Source organism: Drosophila subpulchrella, chromosome 3L, assembly GCF_014743375.2.
Source record: "Drosophila subpulchrella strain 33 F10 #4 breed RU33 chromosome 3L, RU_Dsub_v1.1 Primary Assembly, whole genome shotgun sequence".
In the NCBI taxonomy this organism is placed as follows: Eukaryota; Metazoa; Arthropoda; class Insecta; order Diptera; family Drosophilidae; genus Drosophila; species Drosophila subpulchrella.
In genome coordinates, this window is record NC_050612.1 from 24,236,626 (window position 1) to 24,260,957 (window position 24,332).

The 24,332-nt window shown below is 38.1% G+C and overlaps 3 protein-coding genes across 5 annotated transcripts in view; 1 reads left to right on the forward strand and 2 right to left on the reverse strand.

Annotated features, from left to right (window-relative positions):
* The window catches only part of LOC119553854 (venom dipeptidyl peptidase 4), a 74,083-nt gene that overhangs the window by 16,149 nt on the left and 33,602 nt on the right, over positions 1-24,332 (reverse strand). The gene's annotated exons all lie outside the window — the stretch shown is intronic.
* On the forward strand, positions 1,082-2,190 carry LOC119553860. Its single transcript, XM_037864513.1, has one exon. The coding sequence runs from the start codon at positions 1,166-1,168 to the stop codon at positions 1,910-1,912; it is 747 nt and encodes a 248-aa protein (XP_037720441.1). The 5' UTR covers positions 1,082-1,165; the 3' UTR covers positions 1,913-2,190.
* On the reverse strand, positions 5,912-6,508 carry LOC119553864 (thioredoxin-2). Its single transcript, XM_037864517.1, has one exon. It carries the CDS (start codon positions 6,388-6,390, stop codon positions 5,989-5,991), a length of 402 nt encoding a protein of 133 aa, XP_037720445.1. The 5' UTR covers positions 6,391-6,508; the 3' UTR covers positions 5,912-5,988.

Here is a 24,332-nt window from a genome sequence, read left to right on the forward strand (position 1 = left end):
ATACTCAGATTCTTCTTGTACGTTTCCACTTAGATAAATAAATAAGTTGCGAACGAGTCCCAGGATCATCAAAGGAACTACTGATTGGGGCAGCATTCTTAGATCCGAACAATTCCTGGCACGACGAGAGACCAACCCCATGATCACCACAAACAAACCAATGCCCATGTCCATAGCAGAAGTTCCGAAAAATACACTCTTGGTAAACTCATCCGGAAAGCTTCTAAAGTCCACGGCCAGGATCGCCACACTGGTTCCGTTGTAGGCAGTGGCTCTGATTAGAGAAAATACCATAGGACGTTTGCCAATCTCATATATATGGGTTTTTGAAGGACAGCTGGTTCTATAAAGGTGCCACATAATTGCTATAGATATTATAGCACAATACAAATAACTATAATCGCTGCCCACGGTGGCAAAAATCACAGTTGGTAATCCAATGATAATAAATTCCATCAGAAATCGCCTGGTGGACAGGGTTGGCATATGCTTGCAAAGGATCCAAGATAGGATAAAACCCAATGTGGTCGGCATTATAGATAAGAAGCTCTCCAAACTTTCTAAAAGCAAATACATATCCACTACCGTGAAGTCATAATCTGTGCTCTCATCCTTATATTCATTCTGAATGTAGTTTGTATCATAGGATTCGGGTCTTATATGCATGGTGAATGAAACTTGAATTTAAAAACAACTGGGAGGATAAAATAACAGAATAACCCGTTAAGACATTTCAAAAAGCATAGAAAAATACAGTTTAATGAGGTTTTTTGAAAAATTCACAAGACATTTTTTACAAATTGAATAATCTTGATTTGAAAAGCAAAAACCACTTGACTTAGGAAACAAAAAAGTTTGAGAAGATAGATGAAATATAGAATAATTGCATTATAGCTAATGCCCTGAAATAGCTACAAAAAACCATTTCAATATTGTACTTCATCCATTAGTGAGATTTCCAATTTTCAAAGGAACAATATGGATAATTTCGCTATTACATATGTTGGTAAGGTCGTCAGTTTTAACGATCCATAACTAGGGTGCTCTGAAATACAAGTCAATATTGCCTGTCAAATAGATTTACAAACATTGGATTACAACCTTTTTAGAACCCTTTCGATTTACTTGGGAAAACTTGGCTTATCATTTTGAACTTGACTTTAAAATGTCCTCTTCCGAAGCGGATATACTTGAGGGGGAGGAGGAACAGGCACAATCTTCCGCTCCTGCGCCCGTGAGTCCCAATCCAAATCTTCAGGCCAGTCAATCGGATACGTTTTCGCCTTCGGTGTCGATCTCCTCGGTGGAAGGCAGCCAGGCTTCAGAATCCGGAGATTCCGACTATCAAGAAGCCAGGGCCGCCGGCTTCCCTAGGTTTAGACGTTGGCTTGATACACTGCGATCAAGGGGAGCCACTACCAATTTGAGATCCCGTCGTTCGGCTTCGTCAACACCATCAACACCATCACCAAGAATATCCTCATCATCCTCGGATATGGACTACCCTGTCCCGGTCTTTAACGGTACTCGCGCTCCTGTGCGTTTCCGGCGCTCGAACCGAGATCTCCTAACAAGCAGGATCTCTACATTTATGGCGGACGAGGGTGAGAATCCTCCGCGGCCACGTTTTCGTAATCATCGTATTCAGGCTCGGGCTATGGCTCAATATCGGGCTTCTGCCCAGGCTCGGAGGATGCGAGCTGGACTCGGAGCCTTCACCGAAGAAGATTTCAGGTCTATGGAGCGTTTGCCCGCGGGCGCATTCGCCCAAATCCCCCGGCGTGGGAACAGCATGAGCGATTGCAGCCAGTGCAGCAGCGATGAGGAAGGGAACAAAGCCAAGGGCAAGAATACAAAGTCAAAAATTCAACCGATTTCCAGTCAACTGGCCGAATGGTTGTACCCGGTTTGAAATATGTGCTAAAACTCTTTTAACGTTGTCGAATTGGACCAAAACCCTGGTCCATTAGACCCCAAAAAATACAGTTTGCATCTTTAAAAAGTTTTGGAGAGTGTTTGGATAGTTAACGCAGTTTTCCAATATGATGAAATTCCAAATTTAAATCCACATTTAAATATTGTGCTTAAAATCCTTTATAAAAAGAACGCTGAGGAGATTTGAAACATTTTAAGCAAATACCAAAGCTGGTGATTAATCCATTGCTTTTTAAGGATATATTAATTTAAAATATCAATAATTATTATTTTCCAAATTTGTTTATAAGGGCACGAACTCCGCCAAAAAGGCAACCGAAAAGACCCAGGATAATAAACTCAAATTGTATTAGAACATACAAAACATTAGAAAGAGTAAATTGACCTGTGCTTGACTTCATTCCCTCAACTGCTGCAAAGTTGAGCCAGCAAACTGCTCAAGATCCCATGTAAGTCTCCTGGAATGGATAAAAACTCGAAGGAACTTGCTTTCAAGCTGCCGCCACGGGTCCTGCTACTTGTTGAAAGTCTTTAAGGTCTTTTTATCCAGCGGCGAGCTTTTCTCCATTGTTTTTCCTAGTTTTTCCCAAGCAGCCGCTGCCACTTCATAGGGGAAAGTGTTTATATGCAGCTGGTGGAGTGGGAAGTTGGAAATAATAATGAATTTGCGGCATGCCACACAAACACTTGCTGCGGCCGCAACATGCGCCAGATTTTAGCTCTGGATATCAGCAGTAGCTGTAGCTGCACATGCATCAGCTACGGCCGGAGAGTAATCCCACACTGAGAAAGAATTTTTTCAAATTTTGTATGGCTTTAGTTACATTTTAATTGGGAATTAATTGTATTTACACTTGATGCATTGTATAGCAGCTTCTAAGAAATAAAATCAATTTTTTTAGATAAAAGAAAGCAATCTAATAAAGTTAATAAAATACTTTTTTCTAATTTGTGATAATTTGGGACAAGTGGACAATTAACAAAGATTTTTGGTTTTTCTAAAGAAAAATTTTCGAGATCTATCGTTAGAACTTGGCTTTGATAAGTCAAGCTGTGGATATATTACAGCATACATTCCCATCGTAATATATGAACTACTTTGCATGTCGTTTTTGAGTCTTAATTCTTATTATTAATTTCTTTCATAACGTACATTTAATAAATAGGTTTCTAGCATTCCAAAAGACCCACTTTCCATTAGGTTTGTTGAGGTAAACTATTATTTCACAGTGTTTACTCAATGGTATCGCCACTATCCTTCCAGCCCCCTCTCGGTTTTTCCTTAACCCTCTGTGCGGCATGTGTGGCAGCTAATATGTTGGCTTGGCAGTGTCGCCTCTTGGAGCCGTTGAAAAATGCACTGACATGTGCCACAGCTGCTGCGAACCCCCTAGACCCCCATTTCCCCATTCCATTTTTCACATTTTCACCACCCCCCATGAAACAAATGCACAGGGCGTGGGCGGCTGCGTGTGCTCTTCAACGGGGGGCGTGTTGATGCGCTGAACAATAGCTATAAAAAGGATTAACTTGCATAACAAAAGAGATGCCAAGGGGGTGGTGGGAAAGGGGGCATGGAGAAGGCAGGGCCTGGCATATAAATTTCAACAACGCAGCAAGCCGTAGACTCGGCATTGGTCGAGTTCCAAATTTATAGCCCACACTTCTCTGCCCCTTTTACTATTTTACCCCTGAGCATATGGTTCCGAACTTTCTTCCATTGTTTAACTGCATCTCGCCTCAAAGTTTTACTATTTACGTTATTGGTGTGATTACTCATCAGTTAATGTTCTCATTGTTGTTTCGTGGCTTTTACAATGCTGCTATTATTGGTATTAATACTGCTAATAGGTATCATTAAAATGCCATAGTTAAGAACCCGGGAAAAATGTTTCGAAGTGTATAAAAACAGTAATGGCCTCAAGATAAGGATCTCACTTTTACTTCGGAATAATCATCTTTTGACTTCCATTTCAAAAATGTAATGCTGTTGGACCCTATACAAAATTCTGTATGACTATGTTTTAAAGATTTATGGAAATCCTCGATCATAAAAGTTTAATTTTGTCTAAACCCATAGGAGTTTCCTTCCTTTAAGGGTTTTTGTAGAATTGGTAAACACGAAATCGCCAACCTTAATGGTTTTTACTTGTTAGACTATCAAATAAAATGTTATATTGCGATTGTTTACCAGTTCATGCCCCTCCTTAAAGGGCAAACCCGTACTCAACACCGCTTTAACCCTATTGCACCAGCTTAACCCCTACCCGGGGCACGGCCCTTTGTCCATCCTTGTGGCGCCTGGTCGAGGAAGACAGCATTTCAGTCAACTGCAACTGCTGCAATTTCTCATTTTAATAAAAATGCAAATGTCTCCGGCTGAAGAAAGTCAAGCTAGCATCATGCTGTCGCTTTCTATTATCGCTATACCCCTCTCCCTTGCTCCAACGATTTTCTCTCTCTCTTTCACCAGCATCCTTTGCTCATATTAAACGCCAGCAAACTTTTCGATTTTACGGTATAACGAAAACAAAAGCAAGTGCTCGCAAAAAAAACAGGAATGACGACGAAAAGAATACGGCAAGACAAATAAGTTTTCAATAAGGTCCTTAAGAATGTTAAAAGGAATGAAAATAGAGGATTGCACTCAGCTGAAGGTTGAGTAAAACAAAGTGTCAGTTTACAGCTGTCAGGCCCTGGGGACATATAAGCCGTCCCCCTCGCTCCCATTCTCACTGTCTCTCTCTGTCCCTCTCTTTCCGGTCCTGTTGCTGATTCGCATTTAAAGTTGTGGCCGCCAGATGGGGCTGCACTATTTCCGGTTTGCAGTGGTTACAATCGGAAAATGTTCCCTTATAAATACAGTATTGATATCTAAAATCTGTAAAAAAAATACAACGCTTTATAAGCATTAGCAAACCTCTGTTCCCCGATTTAGAAAGCAAAACCTATTTTATTATAAAGTTATTAAATTCAATTTATGATACTTTTAATTGCAATGTTTCGACTATTAGGCAAATTTCTATGTTAATTGTTTGCTTGATTTTATATGTGTATTGAATATGAGTAAGAAATATAATTTCGAAATAAAAGAGCAATTAGTTTAGGCCATTAGAATCCATGTTCTATGATTTAATTGCTACTTTATAGATATGTTTGGAAATTTAATGACCAAATGTCAGTTGACATTTCATACCCCCTTTTTTAAATCCGATTACCGAGAGAATTTTTTTGTTTTCATACTTTGCTATCATCACTGGCTAAAAATAGTTCACTTTGTCCACACACACACACATCAGGCATCAAAGCCGTGCGGGCCGGGCTTAATTAATCTAATTGAAATAATGCCAGCGACAGGCGAGAGTCGCACATATGGCCAGCTTACGGGCACTAACAATGGCTTAGGACAATGCCGCCTCCCTATAAAGTAGATCCCCGATTGCATCTGGATGGGCATGCTGAGCAACAAAAGGTTCTTTGTTCTCGGCGAGGTGGGTGCGGGACTTGAAGTGTGCATTGCTTTAGATAGCCAAGCTGGGATCTACTTAATTGGGAATCTCGTTAACGGCGCCACTTTAAGTGGCAGGGCAACCCCTGGTTAATACCACGCACTCGGCTCTGGTTTTTAATAAAAATATTTGTAATGAAAATTTAATTAGCTTGAAGTATAATAATATAATGATCCCATTGACTCATGACTATTTACGTTCTTTCATCGCTCGACGGCAGCTACATCAAATATAAACAGGTTTCTTTACAAATTTTACACAAAACAATATGATGTGGAGTATGTTTTGGTGGTGGAAGTACTTTATTTTTGTATAGGAATTCCAAGGAAACCAACATCATGTTGTTTCAAAAATGCACAACAAAAAACCAGTATGAAAATACAATGAAAAGGGGCTATACCGACTGGAGATTTGACTTTTGAACGTTCGACTCCATTCCTTTTATTATATTATTTCACGACACGTACTAACATTTTTCCACACACTTTAATTTGCATTACAGATCGTTTAAAAATACCCGAAAGATATATATTTTTCGAAATCCTTACAGTTTTGTCAAAGGAGCAGCTTGGCTTGGTTTTCTCTCCTTAGCCTCCTCAACCTTGCCCACAAATTTTTCCACCGTGGTGACCACTCTATCGACATTGCTGCCCACGAATTGGATGAGTGTTACCCGGTTCTTGATGATCAGGAACGTAGGCATGCTGCTGACCTCGTACTGGACGGCCAGATCTTCGTTCTGATCCACGTCGATCTTGAGAATTAACATCCGTCCGGAGTATTCCGTTGCCAGTTGCTCTAAACGGGGCCCAATCATCGCGCAAGGACCACACCAGGTGGCATAGAACTCGACTAGAACATATTTGTTGGCCCCCGCATCCTCGATGAGCTTGTCGTAGTTGCTTTTCGATTCCACAACTATCACCTTTCTGTGCCCGGCATCCATTGGTAACCCTCGGGATAGCAGCTAAACTCCCAATTTGATTAAAAATTTGTAAACACAAAAATTTTGATTTTTCTTCAGTTTTCCTGTAATATTTCAGAAGGCGTTGACGAGTATGTGACAATAGGTTCTTAGCCAGTTGCGAGGCGTAACGCATGCCCTTTATATCTTGCTAATGGATGTGTCTTTGTTTTTAACGGTGGGCGTTTTAAGGTTTATACATTTTTGTTGGGGTTTTTCTTCTAAGGCCAAGCTTTGTCTGCTTTTTTAAGGAGGCAAATGTCTTGTAACTTTGGAGTACATTTGGTATACACTTTTAGAATAAAGGAAGTTTTTTTGATTAACATGTAGTATGTATAAAAACAAATGTATCGTAAAATAAAATTGGTAAGGAAATATTTTTTTAACAAATTATTTTAAAAATCAATGTCTTTAAACCTTTAACTATAAATTATAGCACTAAAATGCTCTGAAAAAATGTTTTAAAGTGGCTTACAAAGTGTATCTGTGTTTTGTTTTTCCTTTTCCATGGCATTTTTCATAGTGTTGGCAGCTTGTTTGCCCTGTCTTGCATTTGTCACAAATTAAGACAAATGCACCGCAGTGTCTTGAGTGTGTTTAAGTCGCCCACGCCCCTTTCAACTTTGGTTGCCACATATTTGCTTGCCACAATGGGGGCGTTATCTCCTGAGTGTGTTTACCTAAGCCTTTCTCTTAGTGCCTTTCTTGCTTTCTTTTCTCGCTGCCCTTTTCTTGGCACTTTTTGTACTGTGTGGGATTTTGTTCACGTGGCTGTTTGCGGTCTAAGCCCGCTTCAAGTGTATCTTTCAGTTGATTTTAAAATTCTGTTGGCTGGGCCCTTTAAGCTCTTGGCACTTGACACTGAGATAGTTGTTGATAATCCGGTGGCTGTGTCTGGATTCACTGAGCGAAAATTATAATTTTTTCTAAGTTAACGATCTAAATTGTATCAAACAGAAGCATGGTAACTTATATCTCTTATTTTTGTCACTCTTCCGGCTTTATTTTTGTTTTATTTTAAATAAAATGTTTTATTTTTATTCTTAATAACAAAAAAGGTTTAGAATAACTATATTTGAAAACAACCGAAATAAACAATATGTTTTTTAATATTTAGGTCCTTTTTTAAAATTCTTTTTAAAGAACTTTTGAATTTCCTAAAAATATTTTTCTTAGTGATCCTTTTTTTCGTCACTTTATCTGCGCTTTCATAACCTAATGAGCGGCGCTTAGCGACGAAACGAAATGGAATGGAACGGAAATGGGTGCCGCACTGGTGCAACATGTTGTGCAATCAGTTCAACATCCGGTGGCAGCAAGGATTTTCGGTCCCGCCAGCGAAAGTGCTGACCTCGTGCCTCATAGCGAATGCGAAAGGTAGTAAAGGAACGGGCACGGGAATAACATAGGCATCCGGCGAACATATTTCTATGCTATATATCCGTGGTTTTGATGGAGTACTCGACTAGTGGAATAAGTCACGTAGCTGGCAAGACAAATTGCTTCAAGTGCACGAAACATTCGCGTGGACTTTCAGTTTCCTCGGGCTAGTCGGTTATGCGGTTAGACAGTTATTTTTATTGCGCATACGCCATGTGGCAGGCATGCAGAATAAATACGTACATATATGTACGCGTTTTTCGGTCAACTAGAATATGGGGTCAAAATGGGGCCAGGATTATTGTCACTCTTGTCACAAATCAAATTTTCGTGTCTGCAAATCAAAAGATCAGGAATTTGTGTTGGATTTTCTTTTGGTTTAAGTGCGAACAATTTTACGTTGATGGTTATAGTTGGCCCACACACACATATATATATATATATCTTACACCCCGCTCAAGGCCATAAAACCGCCAGGAAATCTGAGAAATTTGCCCGTCATAGTGTGAAGTTTTGAGATAAAGCCAGAAATGCCAGCTATTTGCTGGCCCCCCTAAGTATGCTATTTTCAGGCTTTCTGTACTATGGCTTTCTGGCTTACTGGCTTTTTGCTGTTGGCCAGCAGGTCAGTAGTTGGTTGTCTGCGTTCCAGGCCACATAATTGGCTTTTGTTTTTCGAAACAACAACTGAATTGGTGTTATGGAGCACGTTTAAGCATGTCAATGCCAGATGCTGGCTGACAAAATGATGAACAATCGGTACAGAAAACACAGAAACCAGAAGACATGCCCAAATACCAGCACCGACACCAAAACGGCAATTTCAGTTAACAAGTTTATGAGCTCCGTCGTGCGACAATGAAAGTCTCGTGCATTTGGATTTTTGAGTGCGTTGTAGGTTGGGGCGATGGGCCCCCACTTCCTGCCACTCTTATTTCCGTTTCCTGTTTTGCGGCACTGGGGGAAAACCACTATCACTCATTAGGGATTTAACTTCTTAATGCCATGGATGAAATAAAAACTTTTCAGTACAATAACCATTCTAAAATGGTGGTTATTTTAAAAAATTCGTTCAGAGAAGAAATCAATTTTTGTATATCTGTTATTTTTCCAAATTGTGGAACATTATTATGTACTTTTAGTATTTTGGTAAGTTGTAAAAATAATAAATTCTTTCTGATGTTTTTGTCTATCATAAACATTTAAAACATAACATATACAAAGTACGAATTTATCCCATAACAACAAATATTTTTGTGGGATTTATATAATACCATAATTTTTAAACCTTTCTTTTTCATTTTTCTTTTAAAGGTAATTAATTTTATTTTAACCATTACAATTTTTTTTCTGTGTAGCATTGCACATTCGTCTGCGTGCCTGGCCGAACACAATATGCTGCCATTCGTCCCTGCCACGAACGCCTTTTGTCAACGAAAATCCCTTGAAAACACAAGCAAATTTTATTTGCTGCCAAAAATTTTGAGGCTCGAAACGAAGCTGGAGATTTTCCCCATTTCCCAGGCTCACAGCACCGGCTTTTCCCCCGTAGTTCCTGTTGTTGTGGTACTGGGTACCGGGAACTGGTACTGTTTCTGGGACTCCTGAGCTCGGGGCTCACCCTTAACCACATGACAGTTGGCATTTGGCGGTGCTGAGCCTTGTAATGAGCTTGGGCGTGTGGAAGGAAGGAGGTGCTTTTAGGGGTTCTTCTGGGGCGAAGGATAAACAGGAGTAACAGGAGGCGTTGGCGCATAAACAGGACTACAAGCACGCCCCTCTGCTTGGAGCATTCACAGTTTTTACAAGCTGCTAATGTGGGCCCGACTTTTGTTGGTTTTCGGTTCCTCGTGGCCCAAGTGTGAATGGGATTTGCATTCGCCTGCTGAATTTGGCAGGCAGAAGTCCTTTTATGTTCGGGCTTGGGCGAGAATCCGCAAATTGGAAGGCTGCAACTCATTGGAATTGCTTCATTCAGGCGCAGACTTGGCGGGGTACTTATCGACCCATGTAACTGGGGCTGACTGTACTTAGCGGCGTGACAGTAGGCCTACTTTATTCTTTTCCCAACATAGCCACAGGATTTTCTGGTAGCTTTCCTTGGCTTATTGGATTTGAGGATCTGAATCCTTTGGCAAAAACAATAAGAATTATTTTGATAAAACTTAAAGATATTTGATCTCTTTATTTTATAAATTGTTTTTTCATTTTATAAAGATGCTTAACTGATAATACTTTTATTAAAAGATTTGTTTGTTTCTTTTATAAAAAAAATGACTTATAATTTTTTATATATTCCCTTTATTTTACTTATCCCTTTCTGAATTCTCAAACCTTTTGAAAACCCCCAAAAATCAATTGACTTTCAATTGGTTACATTTGCCATTGGCAAGCGACTTTGACGTGACTGTACCCGACGCAGATCGTTCTCCATCTTGCTAAAAGTTTCGTTTCCCCCATAATTAATCACTTTAAAATGCAAATATTTTGCCAATACTTGGCCGACAGCTTGCAAAATGCCTCAATAAACTAAATGCCACAACCAGCAAACTTTAGCTCCCTAAGCAGCTTTTCTCAGAGGCCCTTCACCACTTCTCAAGCCCCTTAACCCCCGGCTCGGGCAAAAGTTTCAATCAATCAAATGCCATGATAGAAATCATCAGCAGCAGCAGGCAGTGAGTAGAAAGGATAAAGGCAGTTGAGCAACTCCCAACAGAGCTCATGAGTGGCATAAAAACCACATGTGCCTCAACATTTTACGCCCCAGATGATGGAAGAAGTAGCTCTTTTCCCGAATGGGTTGCCCTTGTCGGGGTCCTGTTCCTGTTCCAGCTCCATCACCATCTCCATCACCCTGTGCTGCTTATTTTTCCACTACCTAACAGGCTGCGTCAACAAACTAAACCACTTTGAAATTAACACGTTACATTGACATTGACAGCTTTATGCGTGCCATGCCAAGTGTCGCTGAATCTAGGAAGTGCTACAGGAGCACGCTGAAGTAACAGGATCACACTCAAAAAAACGTCTAAGAAGTAAATTTAAATAATATTTTATCGGGCTAACAAATAAGAAAAAATTATTTTTTGAAACCGCATACATGCATTTTTCATTTAAAATAATGTTTATAAAAATAAATAGAACATAATTTTTTTTTTCCGCTGTCAAGCTAAAAATATTTGAGATACTTTCAATTTAAAGATCATTAGCTATATTATAATTAATATAAATAAATTTATAGATAATTGAAAATACATTTTAATTTTATATTTTGTACTTGAAGCTAATTCTTAAAGCTAATTTTTTCAGGTTGGCATGGAAGGGATTTTATGGATTTAAAAAATGGAATTGTAATTTTTGGGAAAAGTTATATCAATAGAAAACTTTAAGGAATTTTTTCTAAGTGCAACTCCTCGATGAGGCAGTGGCAAGCTGTCATTTACTGAAGTATCGCTGGAAGCTGGTTGGGAAAAATCCGGGAATGGGGCTAGCACAAAATCGGAAGTCGCGCAAAAAAGGCAATTTCCGCTCTGTGGTGTGGGCAGGCGGAGATATGACGAAAAGGGGCAAAGAAAGGGGATTGGGGGCAGCAGCCACCCAACTCGCGGTGGCATCTCTCGGGCGCAGGAATTACCAATTCAAATGTCACGCTATGCCAAAACACTTCATGCGGAATTAAATTCAATGTCAATTGGGCTCCCGCCTAACGAGAAGTTTACGCGGATGCTGCTTGAATTCGAATGTACGAAGCCTTAACCCATTAGTCACCCGGCAAGGTTAAGGCGTCGGGGTTCTCGAGAACCCTTTAAGGCTGCCACCGAAACCCATGCAATTGTTACCCTCCATTTGCTGGTTTTTACCCAACCCGAACCCAAACAATTTTTCAACTTCCTCCATTCTTTTCACTTTACTGTGCGCTTTTTTTTTTTAATTTCGGTGCGTGCTTGAACTGACCCAACAGAATTTATGTTTGGCCGGGCTAACCCCCACCTATACGAAATAGGGGTAAAAGCAAAAATTAGTCAGAGAGCCTTGAGGGCCCGGGGGCATGGAAAAGTGCAAGTACTGCAAAAGCAAACTGTGCGGAAATATTTAAGGACTGGAGAGCTCTCGGGTTCGTTTGTTCACGGGCTTCCAGAGCTGTTTGCGATAATTGGAGGTGCTCGAGGAGAACTGGGGAACGCAATCTACACGGAACACAAGTAGGTATTGCCCAGATTATTTCCAGTTGGGTCCCCGATAGGGAGCTGTCGTTCAGTTTCTATCGGGCCTACAATCTTTATAGGTGATATATGAAGCGATGTGACGCGACAATTTCAACTATCAGTTGTAAAAGCGAAATTGACTGTTTATAACTGGCAGCCAAAGTCTTTGATTATAAAACTGCTGGCGACAAAACCTGAATTTTGCAGAATTTGAGTTTCTTATTTTTAAAACTACAATAGTTCGTAATAGTTGTCGGGTTTCTAAGTGAATATTATAAAAATCTTGTATTAAAATATTAAGCAACTTAGTGTTGTTTCGAATAATACATAAAAATGTCGTCCAATAATTGAAAGGTTTTAGTTTACATAAGTTATAAAAATATTAAACTAAATTTTTATATTAAAATAATTCAGGAAACGAAACTCCATTCCTATATTTTTGAGATAAACAGGACGCCAGAACTAAACCAAACGTACAGACCAACATTCTCAATATTTTATGCAGCCATGCCAGCGGGTCCTTTCCTGCAACTTTTCATGGGTTTTTTATGCTTTGTGTCCCAATAGTAAAAGTGAATTATATTACACGAAATTCTTTCGTTTGGGGTTATTTGAGGATTTGATTGCCTTTTGATTTTCGTTGTAGTCGCTTTGCAATTTTCCCCCGCAGACACAAACATCCAAACAATAGATTTGTTGCCTCAGCAATTTGTTTATATGCAATAAATTTTTGTGCAAATCAACGATAATGCAATTTATTTGCCTACATCTTATTTTCCCTTGCCTTCCCTGATTTCCTTTTTTCATTTGCATTTGGAATACTTTCCCTTTGTGTCAATTCGATTTTTGTTGTCTTTGCTTCCATTTAATGTGAAAAAATGTTCACTTTATAGGAGGTCAATGTGTTTGCGTTTTTTGGGCGAAGATTTACGAGTCCCAGTGTCCTATTTTTTTCGTAATAATATTTCAAGAGTGTGCATTTTGGACCATTTCCTTTTTTTGTCACTGTCGCCGGCTGTCAATTTCAACAAGAATATATATTGGCTGAAAATATTTGTATTTTAATTATGTCGTTAATTTGTCGAGTGTGCCCAAAGTGTAACAAATTAAAATATAAAAAATCCCAGGTTTAATAAAACAGGCCATCTATATATGAAAACGTACTAAAGAAAGTACTGACGGTAAAAATTGAAAAAATCTTATATATTTTTTACTTAAAATTTAAAATAAATAAGCAACAAAATCTTTTTATTTAAAAAAAAGTATATTTTTAAGTTTCTACCATTTATCTATATTCTGTAGTTTTTATGGTAAATAAAAAAAATAAATCGACTTGAAACACTGCCAAACGAAGGCCTAAAATCCTCTTTAAGAGGTCACTTTTTAAGCCTAAAACATTCCGTTTTATTGTGCTCAGTCGCTTGGAATGCTGCATTGCTAGTGTTTATCGGTTTTCATTACGGATTCTTTGAATGGTTGCTCTCGCATTAATTTTCGCACACACATTTTGCTGGCAATGAATGCGCTTTGAAATCATTTATCCGCTCGCTTGCAGCCCCTGCGAACTGCATCTGCCCCTATATCATCTGGGGTCTTTCCACACTGAATGCATTCCGCCTCCTCCCCCAACGATGCCCCTGCAATGCGACGAATAATTTTTATTAAAATGTCAACAGCCTGGCAATGAGCATTGCAATTGGTTCTGCCACTCCCATTTCTATCCGCCCGTCTTTCTGTTGGCCTGCCAAGAGTTTAAAATGTTTGCCAGGCCAGTGCTGCGAAAGAGATAGAAAAGTTGCTAAAAGGAGACCAAACATGTCAAGGCGCAGAATGGCTGGAAAATGCTGCCGACTTTCGGGCGCTGGAACACGCTTCATATGGGGGCATCAGACCCAAATGAGGCTAATACACAAACGTGCAGCAATTACAACCGCAATCTATGGAAATTGTCGGCCCAGTAAATGGAATCGAATTGCAAAACTTAAAGTCAACTTTGCCACAAGTAAGGAATCTGTTCAGGCTGCAAGGAAAACAAAAAAGTTTGAAAAAACTAGGGCTATGGTAAACTGAATAGAGGAATACCCTATACCAAAAATTATAGTGTTATTTCATCGAGAAATTATAAATTTATACTCATAATATTAGTTTTAAATATTTTTAGACAACAAGTTACCAAATTTCTTTATAATATTTGTTTATTTCTAACATCCTGTGCAATTTACTCAGCTTTTGTACTTCAGCTTGAAACAATAAGACCCCCTTGAAGTGTACAAGACTGCAACGAATTCCATTTACAGCTTTGGGGATTTGTGGGGCAGGCAAGCGAAAACGAGCTGAAACAAAAAATTTTTTTTAAATGTGGAAAACGGTTCCGATTCTGGCTCGACGGCTGCAAATTGTCCGCTCATGAGTTGCAGCTTAGTCGGCTACGCAAAAAAAAAAAAAGTTAAGGGACAACAGAAGCGTAAAAGGGAACGGAGAAACAGCTTAGAAAAGGCAAAAAATGGGAAGCCAACTACTGCCCAAGAGTCCATAAAGCTTTCCCCCTTTTTCCAACCCGATTTAAGCCATTCCTGCCCCACAAGTACGCACTTCAATTAACTGTTTTACCAGCGCCAGTTTGTCCAGAGGCGGTGAACACAAAATATAAAAAAAAAAAACTTTAAAATGTCCGCCCAGTCGGGAATAAAAGTTTATTGAATATCGTAAATGTTTACGATATACAAGAAGTCGCTGCTTATGGCCAGATTCAAGTTCAGTGAAGTCAAATTAAAGTTGTTATGGTCGTCTCCACCATCACTCTGTATTGTCTCCTGGGAACTTCTGCGGTTGCTCCTTCGGCTGTCTCAGGGCGATAAAAACGATAAGATTTATATGACAATTAAATGGCTCAATTAGGCTATACCATGGTAATTGTGGTATTGAATTATGTGCGAGTGTGTGGCGAAAAGGGGTTAAGGGTTGCCACAAAAAGGGCGGCAAGTGTGAAATCTAATTAAATTTCAAGGGCTGCAGGATATTGAAAATGGTGTGGCAAAAAGATATTTTGTATGCAAATCGATAGGGTATTTTCATCTTAAACTACAGGAAAAATGTAATAACATGTCTTAGGAATAACTGAAACCATAACTCGGGGTTAAGACCCTTTTTGACCATCTTCAGCTAACCCATAACACCTTTTATGGTCGTCTCTTTCCCTTTTATTACTTGTGCACATAAATATGATCATTTGCTTCACAGAGAAGTTTCATTACGATGACACGAGTCAGTCAAAAACTCATTTCGTGAAAAAGCAATAATGCAAAATACTCGAATGGCCATCAAAAATACACTTATGAGGCGTACTTCTGACCATAAATGCCTCCCATACCTTTCAAACTTTCCTTTTGCTTTTCCCCACTTTTTTCCCCACTTTTTCCCAACGCCCACTCACAAAAGCCATCAAACTACAACTGGCCGCACCTCACAATTGCCGTCTCTTTCGCACCTCCCTCTACCTTTCTCTTTCTGCTTTCAGCCCAACACCAGATGGTGCGGTCCCTTTCTCCTCCCAGTTCTTCCGCCTCGTTGGGCTCAAGTTTTATTTGCAGGAAAAATATTTCATTGTTGCAAGTTCATAAATAAGCATATAAATTTAATTTAATGTAAGGCAGCAGGGATCTAGGCGGGCTGTCAACTTTCACAATGTCCTCGCTGGCAGTATATATGCCGCTTTATATGTATATAACTATAGGGCCACACGTTTCGAGCTTATTAATGTCGCCTTCACGTAGAGGAGATTGCATTTAATAACCCTAGTAGAGGGTAATAAAAAAACTTGGGTCAACGTTGGCACGGCGAAATGAAAAAATTAATTCCGCCAAGTCCTAACCGCGTAGTTCAACTAGTTTTAATGGCAACAACAAACTTGCCAGGAGCTTCCCAAAAAAGAAAAATTATGGCAGGTACTTTTAATTTCTGGTAGTAAGGCGCTCTCGAGGCGAAAAATGTGTTTAGAAGCAAAATGCAAAGGAGCAAGTTTATAACAAAATCCTTAAGCCATAGAAACACCAACAATAAAATCCAATATTTACTGTATTCATATAATTGAAGTCAAGAATCCTGAAAATTTGCCAGTGTCCTCCGTGCAGATAAGAAACTGGTCGAAAGGAAAACAACAAGCAAGGGGGGCTAAATGTCCTTTGGGGACTCAAATGGAGATTAAAGGAATCGAACTGAGAGGAGGGGAGGGAAATGTGAGAGAAAAAAATTACTGGATATCAAATGTACAATTGATGAAAAAGAAAACGGACATAATAATCGAAATGGTTCTTACAGCCAATAATTGAGAACAAAAGAATCGCTTCATTTTCATTTAAGAAAATATTGTAAACATTCAGATACTTCCAGTTTTCCGACCTTAAATTTAACTTCATAAACACACTTGTCTTCAATTTATTTACTTGCTCATAAGTTTTTGATTTATAATTTATTCAGTTTCTTCAAAGTCATATGGCCTGAGCGATAAAGCCATAATTAAGCCTGCCAACAAGTCACTTGGCCAATTTATGGCTCTGCATCATCGCCCACACCAAGTTTATCTAGAGCTGTCAACAAATTGCCAAAAAGAAAAGATTTTCAATAGAACGGAGCCAAAAGTTTCCCCCAGCTTGACAAAAGTCCAGTCAACTGATAAGCTGATAATTATAATAATAACTGAGTGACTAACAATGGGGCTTGGCCCAAGATCACGCACAAATTTAAATCAAATGAGGCGGTAATATTGAAAAATAGACCGAAAGAGAAGTATACCCAGCTAATTGCACTAATGGTGTCCTCAAAAGTTTATTACTTTTGAATAAACATTTTTTCCCAGTTTTTCTTGCAGAAAAAAGTTTTCCAACATTTTTGCTGAATAGCCCTTTCCGTGGCCACATTTTTTCAAGTGACAAACTTTTGGCCAAACTTGAAAGATTGTAAGTTTGCCAAAGGGGATTATAAACTTGAAAATTTTCAATCAAATTAAATTGCAAGATTAATTGAAAGATACCTTAAGCCCGGAAGAAAAGCATTTAAATTGGAATTGTGACTGTGTAGCAAAGTTCTAAATCCTTGATTTTCATTTCCAGGGCTAATCAAGCCAAAAAGCCCGAAGCTCATTGCCAAAAAAATGACAATGGGCGACCAAAAAACAAAACTATTAATTAATATGGAGCAGACGAGAAAAAAAAGGAAACCACAAGGGAACCTAAATAAAAGCAAACCAAATCAAAATAAACCACCAGGGCCTAAACAACAAATTAGCAACAGTCGTTAGTCGTGCCCTCTCTTTCTCTTTGTATCTGTCGGTCTCTTTCGCACCACAAACTGTTCCAAGGTTTTGCTGCAAAGTTCCTTTTGTTCTTGGCAAACACAAACACACATATCCATAATGGTTGGGCCACAGCGATACGATGGAGACCCAATAAAATCTTAGGGATCTACACTTAAACTTTTTTTTGTTTTTCTGAATTTCTTGAATTCAAGTATACCTCCTTTTAATATTTAATTAGGATTGGTAAACTTATAGATGAAATGACGAAAATCACTATAATTTGAGTTTTTTTCAATCTTTAAATATTCTTAAGGTCCAGAAATATTCATAGTATTCAAACTAATATTTTTATAAGCTACTAAATTGTTCTTTTATATTTTTTCACGTGCACTGGGGCCTCCAAAAATAGTTGCATGCAATTTAAATATTGATTTTAAGCCCGCTTTTGGGTCTCTTCCAGTTTTGCTATAAGCAAATGTTTACAACTCACAGCGAAGAAAGAAGAACCAGAGATGTAGAAACTCGAGTGGGATAGGTCATCAAATAAGGCCGAGTCTTTGTCTTTCGGCCATTGGCAAACATGTTCGAGATTCTTTTGTTTGTTTGCTCGCACCCAAACCGTTGCCCCATCCGGCATTTCGAGCATAATATGCGTGCCCAATGAGAATTTCAGTGGTAATTTGAATGCAAATAAGTAGCTACCAGATACGTTTGTGCTTTGTCCATCTATTTAATCGGCATTAGTCAAAAACAGTAATGTGGGCCGAGGGAATCCCCATTGAAGTCCATGCCATTAGGCATTTCTCGGAAATTGTGAAACACAAACTAAGGCTCGGATTCAATTCAATTCGATGTGGGCTAATTTATGACTTATACAATTGATTAGATAATCCCACCGCACACACTCCAGACTGTTCTTCCTAATCGGGCCCGTATCTTTGGTATTTGTGCTATCGCGATGATTGCCCAAGACATGTGATTTATATGGTTAGCTTGATTGGTATTAATTTTCACTTTTCGCTTGTTTCCTTAAAATGTTATGCAATTTACTTGGTTAATTTATGTTAAATGTCAAATCTGGTCAAATTTAATTCAAAAAGCGAAACGAGGGAATGGTGGTCGACGGTCTAGTTGAGGAATAAGTTAATTAAGTTTTCAACTTTTGCTGAGCTGGGGGAAAATTAGCTGCAACTTTGACAGACAAGTGCGGCATAATGAGGGTAATTTGGATAAAGCAGAGATCTAATAAAGAAAGGGGGAGAAATGCTGAACAATTATATTGTCTAAACTAATTTTTGCAAATAATAAAAACAAGTGTTACTTTTTAATGGCAAAAAAGTGTATTATAAAAAGTGTAGGGGTGTAAAATGTAATGTTGCTTGTTTATGGGAATTACTTATGAAATGGGGAATATATTTACGTATTTAATGAATATTATTTTTCAGAGCTAATCACTACTTGTATGTTGTAAGAATTATGGTTGCTTATTTATGAGAACTACTCATGAAATGTGAGATATCACCATTTTTACGTTAAACTAATGCTCTCAAGGTCTTTTACAGGTTTTAGCTCAACTTAAAGTTAAGATCATAAATAAGTTCTTCTTATCGCTGGTTCCCATATTATGGCCCACACACTTTTAAGCACTGGATTCGTTTAGTACATCGATTAGATAATGCGATTGCCCGGCACTTGGCCATAAACTTGAGAATGCGATTAGACTAATGGCTGAAACAGTCAGAAATTCAACAGTCTGAAGTTTGCAGAGCTCCACGTAAACTTAAAGAAATAAATTAGGCGAAGGCATCCCCATCATCACCTAGGGAATTTCACTCCAGAACTCGTTTCTTTGTCTCGCGGAATGAATAAGAACAAAAAAAAAGAAAAAAACCCGCCGTAATTGTAAGGGTAATCAAATAAATTAGTCGAGTACGTGCAAGTGCGTTATTTTCAGCACATTAAGTGATGATTTTAGTTTTGTTGTGCGGACTGAATGAGTGAGTGAATAAGTGAATGAATGGATGGATGGGCAAATGAGGGGGCGGTACAGCCGGATGGAGCACTCTCAAAAAAAAAATAATAATAAGAGAACTAGACTGAATGAATCAACTCGACGCGTTGTAATAGCCGCTGATGATCTGGCCGGCATTAAGACAATCATTTTAATTGGAGTGCCACTTGCGTACATGCAACCAAATCCCAACGAGATGGGGGCACTCTCTCCCTCTCTTTCTGGCCGTGCCCCATTGTCTGTCTGCCGTCTCTGTCTGTCAATTGTCGGATGTGCCACTAAGCGCTTGATAAAAAGTTTTTGGCTCGCGCTGCCTGGGATATTGTTTTTAGTTTTTGGTATTTACTTTGGGTTTTAAGCTGCCGCAGATTGTCCAGTGCACTGGGCAAAGTATGTTTTATTTAATCCACTGCAGAAGCTACTTGGTTGTTATGCAACACTGGCCATTTGGGTCGCGTTTTGCGATGCCAAAGTGAATGGCAGTTGCATAATATTCAAATTAAATCTTTAATAAAATCAAAGATAAATTGAAATTATTTTAGTCATTGAAAATGAGTGATTGTTTAGGAATTTCTGCTATATAAGCTTTTTGTTGCATTAAATAAAAAAAATTATAAAAAAACACCGAATAGCTTTATAGTTAGATGTAACACATATATTTAAATAATGAAGTTTACATACAAATTTATTGCATCATAATAAAATTTTTATTGAGCACTAATTACTTTGTATCAAAATCCTCGTATTTAATATACCCGTTTTAATTTTAAAATGACTAGTTATGGGTGTTAGTTTTGTGTAATCAATTTTCTATTTTAATTAATTTTTTTTTGCCTCTGACAACATTTGTTTACAATTGAAAGTCAAACAAAAACTAATCATATTTTCATTTTATTACCGCTCTTATCAGTTAATATTCTTGTTCAAATTTAATTAACAGCCTAATCAAGCTAATATAGATCAGTTTTAATTGAAAGCCTAGCAACTATGCAAATACGGAAAAAGTTCCAGCACTGCAAATCAAACCAAACCGCAGTCCACAAAGCCGCAAATGGAAAAGCCTGGTGCAACAGTTGCAATAAACATAATTATGGGCCCTGATGAGATTTAGGGTTTTTTCCACCATTAAGCAGAGCGAAAAGAAGCATGAGGGGATTTTCCCGAAGCCGATAGTTCGACTGGAATAAATCTATATTAGTTACCCACTTTAATCAGGCTTTGGGCACGAAGGTCTCTATGCCATTTTAATATTAATATCAAAAGGTGTGTGTGCGTGAAAGGCCATTGAGCAGGGGTGTTCGAGTGTGAGTGGGTGGGCCAACCCCTAAAACATTTCCCCCCCCCCACCCATCAGACCATTTTTCCCAACCACACTTGTTTGCACATTTCTCATTTGACGTACTCGCTCGGCTTTCAATGTTAATTATACTTGTTGGGCTGCACCTCACGCCCCCTTTACAACCACCCACCCACCGCCCACTCCCAATGCCACTCATTATGCAGCTCATATGGGATCCATGGAGCATATAAACCATATAAAAGTGAGCATGTTTTCAACAGATTTTCCTTCATTCCGGCCCTCTTGTAAAGCCATTTGCTGGCATTTGTGTAGGCCATTTTGTTATTTTTTCCAGCTTTCTCATTTCTTCTTTTGGCTGTTTTGAGTGGGTTTTTTTTTGCGCCCCCTTCTGTTTGCTTGCCCAACCTTTTCAGCGTTTTATTATAAATATGAAAATTAATCACTCAGCAATGTCGGGGGATTCGGATACGTATACGGATGCGGAGGGTCGGCACACCGAAAATTTGTTGGCCATTCGAAATGGTCCTTTAATTAGCTCATTTCAAGAGGAATGTGAGGCTTGATTACCGCAGACTTTCCTCTTTCTTTGCTCTTCCGAAAGGATCAAATAAATATATCGAGAGCTCTGACTGGGGTACATAATTGAGTTGTTTTATGCTGCAAGGGGTGGACATTAAATGTGCTCATTAGTCAAGTGGAATTTATTGGGGAATTAGTTTTAAAACATTATTTCACGACGACGGGGCGAATTTTATTTCTATTATATTGCATACCACTTCAATAAATCGGTATTTTAATTAATGCTATTATGTGTAGTACGCTTTTAATAGAGCTAATAAAGTTATGTTTTGATATATTTTAGACAGAACACAGGGAACTTTTTCAAAAAAAATATTAACATCCATTTTAATAAATTGTTTTTTTTTTTAATAAATAACCAGAAGAGTTTTAAAGTAATAAACATAATTAATCTTTTGATTATGGCCTTCTGACACTGCTAGAGTTTAGACTACCTTAAGAGATTTGTTTAAAAGGTCATGACAGTCTAAACATTTATTAAAAATAAGAATTTATAATATATTCCTAGACTGTAAACCTTTTTATCGCAGGGTGTCCATTACTTTCTTAACTAAGTCCACTCAGTAAGTTAAAAATTAAGCTAGTTTCATAAGGGCTTAGGTTCCTTAAATTATTGTAAATAATATTTTTGACTCTCCGGGAATTCTATTTCATATTGTTTTATATGAGGGTATCCTAAGCTCTCCTATTTGTCCATACATTAATTTCCTTTTATGTGGTTTCGTGTGAAGAAACAACATGAAAAGTCGTGGCCAAAGGACCTTTTAAGTCTTGGCCTTATTGTCAATGTGGCACTGTGTCTGCGACTTGTTTATTTGCCATTTTAATGGGACGCGCCTGGCGTGTTTTTATTTCACGCTCGCAACACGCGGCGCATACGCAATATCGATGCCTCAAATTAGGCTATGAAATTTGTGTGCGGAGGTAATGAAAACTATGCCAGCCACTCATTCAGTCAGACATTCGAGCCTCAAAAAAACCAATGCAGTACTTTTGTCAAACCATCCAGGAAGCAACGAGAAAAAATGAAAAAAAAAAATCGAAACGGGGGCAATATACCAGGCTCGAAACGAAACCGAAACAAACTCAATTGGGCATGGACGGTGTGTCCAAGTTTTCGGTTTTATTTTCATTTTCATTTGCCAAACGGGGCCACTTGAATGCGCAATGAAGCTCGGCGGCCGGAGTTGGTATAAAAACACCACCAGGATTCAAGCGACAGAGGAGTGCGAAAGGTCCTTTGGCGAAACTTTTTACATTTTTTGCATAAATTCAGCGACGCCATCCGTTTTGTTTTGGCTGCACAATTTAAGCGATTTCCGTGAATATCGCTGGAGATTTGTTGCCACCGAATTATGCAGGCGAAAGCTGCTCAAAATTCATAAAACGAAGGGGCGGCGGCGAAATGGAAATGGCCGGAAAAGCGTGGGAAAGCGGGGGAAAGTGCAACAGCCGCACTCGAGCTTATTGTTGACATTTAGCGCCGGCAGCTCGCCATTCCGCCCACGGAAATCTCCCTACCAACCGCAATCCTAGTGTTAATTAAGCCGGACCGGCGGCATAAAGTTGTTAAGTTTTTGTCAAGCCCCGTTGTTTCTGTTGTTGCTTTAGCCGCTGGCGGCTTAATTATTTTCATAAAAATTTTTCACATTTTCCTCATTTTCCGGCCGCACTTCCGACTCGTCCTGCAACTTTGTGTCGAGAGCTGTTGGCTTCTCTGGTCATCTCATTAAATTATATCAATTAATTTTCATTAATTTTTACAGTTTTTACAGCCTTTACCTCATTGTTTTTAACATGTCATTTGTACTAACAGGTCATTGAAAATTGTAATGTTCGGATAATTATTAATATGCATATAAAATTCCATTGCAAAACGTTATTTTTTTTCTCATAATTGCTTTAAGTGATGAGATTTTCTTTTGCTGTATTTAAAGATTTAATTTCACACGGGAAATTAAAAATGAGTTTTGGTGAATGCAAACTTCGAGATTGTCGCTGGAGATCTTAATTGGTCTGCTATAATTATGGTTTTATTTGCCATGATTAGCAATTGAACAAAAGGATAAAATATGTATTTAAGATTTTTACAAAACAAATTTATTTAGCAATAATAATATAAATATGTTGAGCTTTTCGTATTTTTTTTTTATTCGCTCGTCTTTATTTAGGTCAGAACGAAAAAATTAGCTTATCGTCTTTGACAACTTTATTAATTGGACAAAAAGTATCTTTTAAAAATAATAATAATAATTAAAACTCAGCCTAATTACTCACGTTTTATAAATTGTTTAATTGCATTAATATAAGTACATTAAGATTTTCACAAAACAAATTTATTTAGCAATCCTAAGATAAATATGTTGAGCTTTCCGTATTTTTTTTTATTGGCTCGGCTTTATTTACGTCAGTACGAAACAATAATTAAATTAGCTTCTCGTCTCTGACAACTTTATTAATGGGACAAAATGTATCTTTTAAAAATAATAATAATAATTAAAACTCAGCCTAATTACTCACGCTTTATAAATTGTTTAATTGCATTAATATAAGTACATTATATAATTACTTCCATTCACTTAATGCCATCACATATGTATAAGTATTGGCTTCAATATCAATTTGAAGCTTTTATATGATTGTTTTAATTTCACCCATTTTAACTTTTTCAGCAAATTAAAAGTAATATAACAGAAGCCAACGAAGAAGATTTGGTTTTGCATATGATGACAAATCTGCGTTTTTTTCGGCTTTTGTTTTCTAAGCCTCGAAGAGAGCTCATATGTGCACATCAAATACGTATGAATATTTGTTTGCCATTCCGCTTTTTGTCTATTTATTTTTTTGCTGTTGTTTCTGGCTCAACGGGGAATTTCTAGTTTCATTTGTTTATACGCTGTTTTTGCTATGCGGTTTTTTTCTGTCATGGGAAACAAGCTTAGATTATAAAAAGCGACGTTGAAAGCGTATTTAATAGGCTGGCTGTTTAAGAAATGAGTTAATCAAGCTTCCCTTTTCTAAAATCACAGCCCAAACTAAACAGTTTGATTTAATAAATCAATTTATGGAACATTTTTCATGCGCAAGTTCTTTGCATATATAGAATAAATCTAAATATATCCAAAAGATACATAAACTCGTATATGTATAGAGAAC

Excerpts from the sequence above, each read along its gene's own strand:
- LOC119553860 (XM_037864513.1), top strand. The coding sequence starts at position 1,166 with ATGTCCTCTTCCGAAGCGGATATACTTGAGGGGGAGGAGGAACAGGCA.
- LOC119553864 (XM_037864517.1), bottom strand. The coding sequence starts at position 6,390 with ATGGATGCCGGGCACAGAAAGGTGATAGTTGTGGAATCGAAAAGCAAC.